The sequence below is a fragment of the Eretmochelys imbricata genome, chromosome 3 (assembly GCF_965152235.1).
Source record: "Eretmochelys imbricata isolate rEreImb1 chromosome 3, rEreImb1.hap1, whole genome shotgun sequence".
NCBI lineage: Eukaryota > Metazoa > Chordata > Testudines > Cheloniidae > Eretmochelys > Eretmochelys imbricata.
In genome coordinates, this window is record NC_135574.1 from 185,996,647 (window position 1) to 186,008,025 (window position 11,379).

Consider the following 11,379-nt stretch of genomic DNA (forward strand, 5'->3'; position numbering starts at 1 on the left):
AGTGCCAGCAATCTTGTTCCATTTTGGTTTAGGTGGAGCCCATCCTTCCTGTATAGGCTACCCCTTTCCAAAAGTTTCCCCAGTTCCTAATAAATATAAACCCCTCCTCCCTACACCATCGTCTCATCTAGGCATTGAGACTCTGCAGTTCTGCTTGTCTAACTGGCCCTACACGTGGAACTGGGAGCATCTCAGAGAATGCTACCATGGAGGTCCTGGACTTCAATCTCTTTCCTAGCAGCCTAAATTTAGCCTCCAGGACCTCTCTCCTATCCTTCCCTATGTCATTGGTACCTACATGTACCAAGACTACCAGCTCCTCCCCAGCACTACACATAAGTCTATCTAGATGTCTCGAGAGATCCGCAACCTCTGCACCAGGCAGGCAAGTCACCATGCGGTTCTCCCGGTCACCGCAAACCAGCTATCTATGTTTCTAATGATTGAATCACCCATTACTAATACCTGTCTTTTTCTAATAGCTGGCGTTCCCTTCCCCTGAAAGGTATCGTCAGGGTGAGAGGATACCACATCATCATCTGGAAGGAGGGTCCCAACTATGGGATTGTTTCCCTCTGCTCCAGTTTGATGTTCTCCTTCCCTGGGACTTTCATCCTCCTCAGCAGCACAGAGGCTGTCAGACCAGTGGTGGGACCATTCTACTGTGTCCCAGAAAGTCTCATCTATGTACCTCTCTGTCTCCCTCAGCTCTTCCAGTTCAGCCACTCTGGTCTCCAAAGCCTGTACATGGTCTCTGAGTACAGGAGCTCCTTGCACCGAATGCACACACATATGCCACTGCCTATAGGGCAGGTACATGCTGCATTGGGTGCAATAAACTGGGTAGCCCCCACTCTGTTGCTGGACTTCTCCCTGCATTTTCTTTTTACTCCAGCTGGTTCCTTTATTGTTTTGTTTATATCAAGGGGATGTTTTTGGCTTTTAAGTTTAAAGAATGTTGAGTTCTAGCCCCTGCTCACACTCCCCCTGTAAACTCCCTCGCAAAACTCCCCTGTTTGCCTCTCCTGGTCGCGAGCTCCTCTGGTCGCTTAGGAGCAGACTTTTTAAAGCCCTGGTCTCCCTGAGTCCTGAGTAGCCCCGCCCCTGGTTAAGGGTTGATAGGTGCTAAGAGGCTTAGAGATCACAGTTTTTCACCAAGAAAGTTAATAGGAAACAAGGTACAATAAACATTGACATCTTCAAGAGAAAAAGGAGTTGAATGTCCAAGATAGAACAAAAATTATTTTGACAATGTCTTTGTTTTTCCAGAGGGTCCTAGCCAGCAGAGAAAGGAAAGAAGGGGATACTACCATGCCCTTCAACAGAAGGGAACCCATATGGGTAAAATCCTCCATCCTCAGCTTTGGATCTGGAAACCAAAATTGATGGACCCTAACTAGGAAGGAGAAGTCACCTTTGAAAATTTCCCCTTCATCAGTTTTTTTTTTTTAATCCTTCATCAGTTTATTCTAAACTTTTCATTAGTATAAATGGACATTAAATGAATATTTTTCTATGCAAGAATCTCATGACAAAAAAACAAGACCATAATCTGAAAGCTGTCCAAAAAAAAAGACTCGTCTGCAAAGGGAGTCATTCTTGGAATAGCTACGTCTGGACGCTTTTATTCTTATTTGTTCTGTAATAAGCACATTCACACAAGGTGTTAATCAGGAATACTTAATTTATTCTGGATTTACTTTCATGTGTAGACAAAGCCTACATTCAATTTAAATGATTTCCCATTGTGATACAACTACTACAATTACCACATTGTACTAAAGTGTTTAAGGAATACAAAATAAAGAACACAATTAGATACTAGAAGTATCACTTTGTAACATTAGGAATGACTGCAACTCTGCAATCAGTAATTGGATTTTTTCCATTAACTGAAGCCATATTTAGGCTATGTCTACACTATAGACGTTAAAGCAGCACAGCTGTTCCACTGCAGCTGCACTGCTGTAAGGTTTCCCATGTAGCCACTCCAGGCTGATGGGAGAGAGCTCTCCTGCCGACATAATTAAACCACCCCAAAGGAGCAGTGGTAGCTATGTAGGTGGGAGAGAGCTTTCCCGCCGACAGCACTGTTCACACCGGCGCTTTAGTCAGCGAAACTTATGTCAGTCAGGAGCATATTTTTTCAGTCCCCTGACCGACAAAAGTTTTGCCAACAAGTGCTAGTACAGACAATGCCTTCGTCAAGCTGTAGTTTAGAAGACCCAGCTGTCAACTTACTTGCTGATAAGCAATTGGGAAGAGTCTTTATCGATTTAAAAACAACAGATATAAGTTGGTCACATAAGTCAAGAAAGCTAGTAAGACAGCTAATGGAAAAAAAAATCTCTGCAGACCTTCTATCGGGAACTAAGTAACATTTCTTCAAGAAGCAGATATCTTCACCCTCCATTTGTTGAAGGCTACATATGAAGTATTTCAAAGCCCTTAAACCATCTAATAAGAACACCTGGCAGAGTAAAAACCCCAGGTTCTCTCACTAACTGAACTTTGGACAAATTACTAAAGGTTTCCTTTGACACAGTTTTCCCACCTGTAAAATGAAACTCAGATCCACCTTGTGAAGTGCTTTCAGAACCTTGGATGAAATGAATTGCAAGCTGCTATAACAGTGAAGATCAATAAAGTTTCATATGTAAAAAGAAACCATAGTTTTGACATATTGAGGATATCAGTTAAAGCTAGATGTAGTCAGATGTGTTAAAAGGATCCATGAACTGTAATTACTCACTGGAAGACAGAAGATGCTAGCCTCCTTCTACAATATTTTAGGTCCTCTCACATTTTCATGCAATTCATGCAAACTGGAGTCATGCAATTTAATCTGAAGACTGGTACATTAATCTAGTAGTCTCCCATACAGAATGTGTCATCTCAGACCAATGACAAAAATGGACTCAAAACAAGTACTTTACTTCAAGTTCTGCAACCTACTTCCCCCACTTCCAAGATCGTTACAAAAAATCTTCACACCTGCTCACAGCTTTTTCCCATCTCAGCACCAATGAACATATCATCTTATGGCTAAATAACAATTTCCTATTGAATGAGTCCTAGTTCTTCACCATCAGGCTTGCACATCTCCTAAAGAAATTGGTAGTTATTTCTGAAGCAACAATTCTTCCTCTGGAAAGAAAGACTACTGAAATGGATTACTCAAAAGTAGTTTATAAAGATCCAAATGTCTGAACTGACAGCACTAGGGACGTAGCTCCACTTTATTTTATTTAGCCACAAAGTAAAAGCAACACAGACTGCACAACTGCAAGATTCGCTACACCATCCTGCCATACTGATAAGTCAGAACAGCGACTAAAGATAAGCTAGTTCAGTCCTTTACCACATTACTGAGGAGGTAATCATTGTTTATCATTTTTACAGTGCAAATATTTGTAATAAATAGAAAGTAGACACTATACGCTTTGTATTCTGTGTTGTAAAATTGAAATCAAATATTTGAAAATGCAGGAAAATATCCAAAATATTTAATAAATTTCAATTGGTATTCTATTGTTTAACAGTGCGATTAAAACTGTGATTAATCTCGATTAATTTTTTTATCGCGATTCATCTTTTTTGAGTTAATCGCATGAGTTAACTGTGATTAATCGACAGCCCTAGTTAGTATTTAATAATAATTTTTGAATGTGTGAATATTTGTTTATTGTTGTATTTATATTGTTATTTTTGTTACTAGCTCTGTAAATTATAGAATGAGAGAAACGGGAGTTGCCCCTTTAAGAACAGGGTGAATACCCCTGCAGTGAGCACTTTCAGAGGCCTATCAGCGATGTATATGCTGCTGTCTGAGGAGGCTAGCTTGCTTTGGGAGGACTTGGCCTACAAGAAGCTCTGAAGAAAGGTTAGAATTCCAAGAATAAACTGAGTTCTCATTCAAAAACTGAGCCTTGCTTCTGAAAGCATAACAAATTTGGAGGGTCCATCAAGATTCCTTGTAATGGACTACATATAGAGGTTGATCAGGCTAACAGGCATACGTCTTTTAGCTCTTACAGTAGAAGCTCACACCTTTTAAAAACAAGAGGTCAGGGTTCTTTCCCCATTACTGATGAGACCTACAGAGGGAAATGTTGTTACATCAGCAGCAGAAGAGGTAAGTCCAGGACAGTTAAGCAGAATAGAATGAGGCAGCTGGGGAGCAGGGAGAACAGAACCAAATGGCTAGGAAATATGTCTAGGGAACAGAGAAGCAGGTGCAGGGAGAGAGGGGGACAGGCAGCAGAGAACTCAAGTGCAGGGGAGTAGAGGGAGAGTAGAACGATTGGGAGTGTGGATATGTAAAAAACTGCCCACACTGTCTACCTTTTTAAAAAAAAAAAAAAGGGAGGATGAAACTTTTACTAAGTTGGATTCTGCCTCAGGATAATATTCAAGAGCCCTTAACTTAAGAAGTAAGTAAAGCACAAGCCAACATGGCACTGCAACAAAACTTTGGGGCAGGTGGTGGGGGGCAGTCTTCCCATTTGTTAAGGTAAGTGAAAAAGTATCCTTGAAATAGGGACCCTGACAGCAGCAAAGTGAAACTAGCATGTCAGTTTCACACCTATGCTCAAATCAGCAAAGGCTGCAAAGGAGTAAGGGATTGAAAATGACTGAAGCCCTTCTCCCCTGCTGTTGACAGAATAGCCAGGAGAATGCAGCCAGGAGAGCTCCAAATTGACAGATCTCACCTAACCAAGGCAAATATGAAAGGCGGGATCTTTCATTCAAAGTGCTGCCCTGAACTCTACTGGAAGTTTGGTCTACTTCTCCCTTTCCAGACAACAGAGAAAGAAGGAGTGTCTGTGCTGGGCTTCCTACTACAGCACTGCTTTTAAAGCACACTGGGCTCATTCTCTGGACCCCTGTCCAAAAATAAATAAATAAATAGTACCATCCTCAGGCTAGTAGATGTAGTCCTCTAGGCAATATGGTTTGATTTTCCAGAGATGACAATTACCCACAACTCCCATGGAAGTAAAATTTAGATGCTCAGCGCAAAATTAGGCCCACGGGTGACTGACTAAAGTTAGGCCCACAGGTGACTGTTTTCAAGCCCTCCACTTCAAAAATTTAATAGATGCTTTTGACTTCATTGATAGTAAAGGAAAAAATAATAACTCCCTCTCATATCCAGATAGATGGGCAATGACGGTCTGAAAATTTCAGACAAAGTGATGAAGCATAGTTTCTCCCTGAATAACCATGATCATGGAAACAAGAGCAGAAGAGGAAAAATTGAAAATAGCACTACTGGAACCAGTCAACCCACTGATCACTCACCTCTCCTACACATCACATAAGAACACTGCTCTAAAAGAGGAAACTGAATAGCAAACTAAAGCTATATTCTAAGTTTGATATATGTAGAGGAAAATTGTAATGTAGGACATACTCACTGTATTACATTAGGAGTGAAAATAAGAGTATCTCAAACATAAACAAACATTAATAACCAAGAAAAATATCATCTTGATAACCTGATGATGCTGACAGGAAACGTTGCCTGGGAAAGGCATATATCGAAGTTGTTGCATGCCACATTCTATCTTTTAACTTTGTACATCTGTCTTTTCTACATATTCCAGTTGTGTACTGCTTTTTCTGTATTGGACAACTTATTAATATTCATTTACTCATACATTTACTCAATTCTGACACTGAAGGTACAGATTCCTTTGTCCAAAATGTCATCATACATGTTCTTACTACAGGCAATACTACTACTCCATTCTTTGTTTATTTTAAATAGAACGTCTAAATTATTCAAAATGCAAACAACTGAATTAAAACAAATACAAGGAAATCTCACATATTGTAGACAACTTCTGCCCAAAAGTGATTTTTCTAAATTCTAAGTCAAACACATGAAATCACAAAGCATATCCGAAGCATATACAACAGAACAGAAAGTGTATGCAACTAAAATCCTCAAAAACAGGCTGAACTGTTACCTATATACATCCCATCTTAGTTGTCAGCTATATTACCTCAGGACACAGGCACAAATTTAATCCTGTCAATTTTATACAGTGACTAAAAAAGTGACCTAAACTGGAGCCAAACTAAACACTTATGTAGGGATAAACTGTTCCAACATCAGCTATTAAGCTAACTGCTCCAGCGCAAAAACTGTTGAAGTTTAAAAAGATACACAATATGTTTGAAATATAAAATATTCTTCCATATAAGAAAACTAGAGTTACTCATGTAGTCCTTAAATAAAGCAAATATATAGACAATATTTCTAGAGTGAGACATCAAAGAGTTAAAAGTAGTTTCAGAAACAAGTACTCAAAATATTTCCCTACTGCTTACTAGACAAAGACTAAGGCTACCAGCATGAGTAAACTACAGGGCTGCCGTGCCCCCTACCTAAAAGCCATGCTTTCCCAAAGAGCCCATCCTACATCAAAAAGAAAAGGAGTACTTGTGGCACCTTAGAGACTAACAAATTTATATCAGTCAATTCTGCACCACTACTTTAAATTAATTTTGTCTTCAATAAATTCTGCCCCTTCCAAGTGAAGTTTTACACCCTTCTTATTATCGTCTGGTCTCTCTCTGAAAATACCACCCAGGTCATCATTATCCTCTGTTTTATACATCATTTCTACTCTATAAAGAAGAAATGGCTCAGGAACTGCTCTGCTCCCTGCCTTTCCCTTTCTCTGAAAAACAACAGATTCAGGAACTCTGCCCCCTACCTCCTGCTAAAAGGAGTGCAAGGGGCCTGCTCTGTTCCTTCCTCCCCACTCTGCTCAAGCACTTCCCCATTCCTACTCAAAGGCACTTTTCCTGGGCAAAATTTCTACTCGGCCATCAACTATTATCCCTTCCCCTATACACCTCAGCCCACTTGCTTGTGAAGGACCCATACAAACAGAAAAACTAACTACATGAAAACAAACCAGCAAATCTATTTTCACACAATGCTGTCAAATATACAAATTAAATAAACTGAAACAACAGGAAAAGTTTACATTACAAATTTCCTTCAGTTACAGTAATCTTTGATGCTAAATGTAACAACTGTAAGTGACAGTACTTTTAGAAGGAAGTGCAATTTTTACATTGGTGTCCTTTTAACAAAGTTCTTCTAAAAGATGCGTAACAAATTAACCTAAAACCCAGAAGAAACATTTGCTTAAGAAATCCATCTCATTGAGAGTCTTTATTCCCACCACTGTACCTAGGTATTACTGCACTTTTGTATCTTTGCCTTGCTTATGTATTATTGCACATGGGTCATTATGAGTTAAGGATAACATAATTATGAGGCATCTTGATTTCTTCACTTTTATTATTTAAAAAGAAGTCACACTTCTTTGGCTATGATCTTGTCAAGTTTCAACTAAGCATGACTGGTGCTAAAATAAAATGGCAATGAGCACTATCATAGATTAGACAGAGCTATGCTGGTCAGTATGTGGGATTGGGAGACTTTCAAAGAAAGCCTCAGTACTATAGGAGTGCCGGTAGTAGCTCAACAAGCTTCAGCACTTTAGTCTGTATCAGCACTGAACTAGTACTCACCATGATGCAAGGAGCACTCTACTGTTGGAGATGCTGTCTCTACAATGAAACAGAACCAAGAGCAAGGCCATTTGTGGTCTCTAACAGCCCTATGGTGGAAGTGAGGGATGGGAGGTTGTGATCTATTTCCATACCTGTAATAACATGCGTACCTATATATGTCTTTAGTACTCAGCATATGCTTTTGTATTACATTAATTTTCTTTTGGGGGGAGAAGGTTTCATTTTAATTTTGATAGTTTTTAGCAAACAACACAGAATTTACAATAAAGAAGCCATTTACAAACAAAATTTTATTGCACTCTTTGTAAGGGTATGTGTGGAGGAAGTTATCTATTTACATTTTGCCTGACTACATCCCTGTGAGATTGACTTAAGACAGGAGGAAAGTTGTTTATCTCTTCCCCCTCTTTCTTCCCCACCCAGTACCAAATAAATAGTACTTTAAATACACACACACACATATATATATATTCTGGGGCAGGATACAAAGTGATCCTAACACTGCAGTATGTTCACATTACTGGTCACTAAGAATACTAAAGATCTAGGACTATCACTGTACTAGTAAAAACACCACAAATTATTTTTACAGCAATAGATAATTTAGCTATTAAATGCAAAACAAAAAAAATCCCAGAAGAGGAATAAATGACACAGACAGGGAAATCAGGGAAACAATTAGGTCTCAGATAGCTTTTGAATTTAACACTTAAAGAATCCACCAGCTCCACGCTGTTCGGTTGTGTCGCCCATTTTAACAGCACCACTCCTCTAACACCTAATGCGCTCTAATTAGCTCTTAGCTTTAGTCCTTTTTTTCAAATGAATTCCCCACTTCCCTCCCTAATTCGGAATATGGGGGAGGGTTTCCACTACAGACAACACCCAGCAACAGTAGGAGGTCTGCCTGCATTCTCCACTGCTGCTATTACAGCAGCTACGTTGCGACTGCGTCTGAGGAAACCGGGCGGCGGCACGCAGCAGGAAGTCGCCCCCCCTTTTCCTAGGCGTGGCACCAGAGGGAGGCGCCCCACTCAGCCAGTCTCCGCCCAGCATGAGCGGCGGGGTCGAGGAGGTGGGGCGCTGGGGGACAATGGACGGGTGGAACAAGCAGCTTCGCCACCACCCTTGTCTCCAGACAGCGACAAGAGACTTGAAGACAAAAAATGCGCACCACTACACCGCGCAGAGCCCAGTGAGAAGCAGCAGCCAACGCAGCGTTTTTCCCGTCCCCCATTTAATATATATTATTTTAAAAGACAAAGACGAGAATCTGCCCTGAATCAGCAGCCCTAAGTCCCGGGGCGCAGACGTGCAGGAGGAGGAGGCGGGAACAGCCAAGAAGGGAGCGGGGGAGCGAAGAAGGCGGCGTGGGGGAGGCAGTGGACAGAAAAGAGATGAGCTAGAGGAGGATGAGCGGGCAGCAGCAACGGGACGTGGAGAGACTCACGTGGCTCTTGTTCCCAGGCTGCTGCGGGCAGCATCCCCCTCGCACGCACACCTCACTCCCGGGGTCACCGAGTCCGGCCATGTCCCAGACTAGGACCCGAGGTGCCTCAGGAGGCCAGCAAAGGCTGCGGACAAAGGGGAAACTCCCTGTTCCGCACGGCTGCTGCAGACTGGGGCCGCCGGCGTTGCTGGAGAAGGAGAGTGTGGGAGCCGGGGTGCCCCTTCCTCTCCCCGCCACAGCCCCTCTAGCTCCAATGCACCCCCACCGCAAAGCCAGCCACGCCCTCTAGCGCGGCTACTCCCCTCCCCCGGAGCGGGAACCAGGCCGCAGGGTGGGATGGGGGGGATGGCACTTACCAGCACAGCCGGAGGACGATCCCCTTCTCCTGGGACCAGCGGCGGGGTGTGTCGGCAAGGAGCTGCGGGCAGGGGGCTCCGATTTGGGAGGCAGGGGGGCGGGGGACTCGGGCTCAGGCGGGGGGGGCGGGCTGGAGAAGGAGGAGAGGGCGGGAGGTCTCCTGTCCGGTTGCGGCTGAGGCTGCTCGGGGGCTATAGGGCTGAGGGTCTCCCCGGAGCCTCCGAGGTCCAGCAGCGGGGCGGAGGCCGCGGCCGCGGCCATGGCCGGCAGCTTCCTCTCCATCACCTCGTCGAAGTCCTCGTCGTCCACTTCCTCCTCCTCGGGGTCCCGCACGAACTGGTACTGGAAGTGGGGCTGCTGTGTCCGGGCTGGGCCGGAGGAGGAGACCAGGGGGAACTGGTCCGGCTCATCCATGGTGCTGGGGCCGCAGGAACAATGAGTGAGCGGGGCTTTCTCCGCCAGCTCCTTGGGCTGCTCGCACTGGCGGGGGGTTGCGCAGCTGCCGCGGTGCCGTGCCGAACCTCCACGCCCTGTTGAGTCAGACTGGGGAGCAGAGGCAGAGCTGACGCCCCGCTTCACGAGAGTAGAGAGGGATAGCCTGGCTAGCCAATGGGAGGGGGAGAGGAAGCAGGGACACACTCGGGGAACCAATAAGAGGCTGCTGCTGCCGCCGTCGCCTCCGCCTTATGAATATTCAACAGGGCATGGATGCTGGCTGCTGAACAGGAATAGAAAAGTCGGGTGAAGTTCGGTGCAGAGAATGTGGGTGGGGCGATCCCTGAAGGGTGGGGAGCCTGTGTTGGGCAGGGGGAGGGAGGGAGACTCTGTGGCGGGGGTATGTGTGTTTCTGAGGGGAGCTGTGTGTGTGATGCGGGGATGGGCACTGGGACTGCGTGCGTCTGAAGGTTGGTGTCTTACTGTAAAGGGAAAGGGGGGGTTTCTATAACTGAGGGGGGCTGGGGAGAATGGGAGCTCTTTGTGTCTGAGGGGGAGAGGATGGCCTGTATGGCTGCAGAGAGTGGGGGCGCTCTGTTAATGGGGCGGTGAGGGGTGGGGTTCTGTGTGTACAGCGGGGAGGGGAGGCTGTATAGCGGAGATAAAAGGAGGGGGAAAGGATGGGTCCATTTCAGGGTGCCGCCCCTAGGAGGATCAGCAATAGCTCCTAGTCTGCGCTTCAGACAACAATCTGCTGCGTGCCAGACATTTTGTGGCACAAAACTTTTTCTGCGAGGGGCGGAGGGATAAGGAGAGGCTGGAAGAATCCTCTTTGTCAGACACTGGCAGGCTGCTGTGGTGTCTTGCTGCTATAGATGCAGTAATGAGCGAATCACATCTCTCTCTGCACAAGGGCTATATACAGTAGCTCTCCAACCTACATTAGGTTTATAAATGGTGGGATGAGTCAGCCCCATGAGTGACACAGCTAAAAGCTTAAACTCTGAAAAAGAATTTGGAATAACGCCAGGCTAATTTCTTCATCAATTTTTGGGGCTCAGTTTCTTGATTCAACAATTTCTAATAGTCAAGGCCAGGCCAACCTTAAATGCATTAAATAAAATTTCGGACCTGATTTTGTGATGTTGAGCACCACCTATTGCAAAATGCACCCTCAACTTCCCTTGTCTTCAAGGTGAATTGAGGGTCCTCAGTACGTCTTAACTAGAGATCATCACCTTGCTGGATCAGTATACTGGTGAACAGGAAGAACAGTCATTTTATGACTGTTTTATTTTATTTTATTATTTTATTTACTTATTTTATTTGAGCTTATGCTCAAATAAATTGGTTAGTCTCTAGGGTGCCACAAGTACTCCTTTTCATTTTAGTCAGTTATACTTCTCAGAATCATAAAATAAGGAAGTCAACATTAAAGAATATCTATGGGATACCATATCTACATTTAAAACTTTTATATAAAATGTTATGTTTATATAGCAGTTACTCACAAATCTCACAAGACTGTATACAGACACCACCACTGAAATACAGCCACTGATGGAATGGAAGATGGT

General features: G+C 43.9%; 1 protein-coding gene across 4 annotated transcripts in view; it reads right to left on the reverse strand.

Moving 5' to 3' along the window:
* The window catches only part of RTN4 (reticulon 4), a 56,025-nt gene extending 46,063 nt beyond the window's left edge, over positions 1 to 9,962 (reverse strand). For 2 of the 4 annotated variants that reach the window (XM_077813923.1, XM_077813922.1), the window contains exon 1: positions 9,367 to 9,962. In XM_077813923.1, the coding sequence (XP_077670049.1) occupies positions 9,367 to 9,781 (415 nt within the window). In that variant the 5' untranslated portion in view covers positions 9,782 to 9,962. Of the gene's footprint in view, positions 1 to 9,010; positions 9,237 to 9,366 lie in introns of those variants that run through there. The other 2 variants (XM_077813924.1, XM_077813926.1) reach the window with 2 other exon arrangements.
* Between the last annotated feature and the right edge of the window lie 1,417 nt (positions 9,963 to 11,379).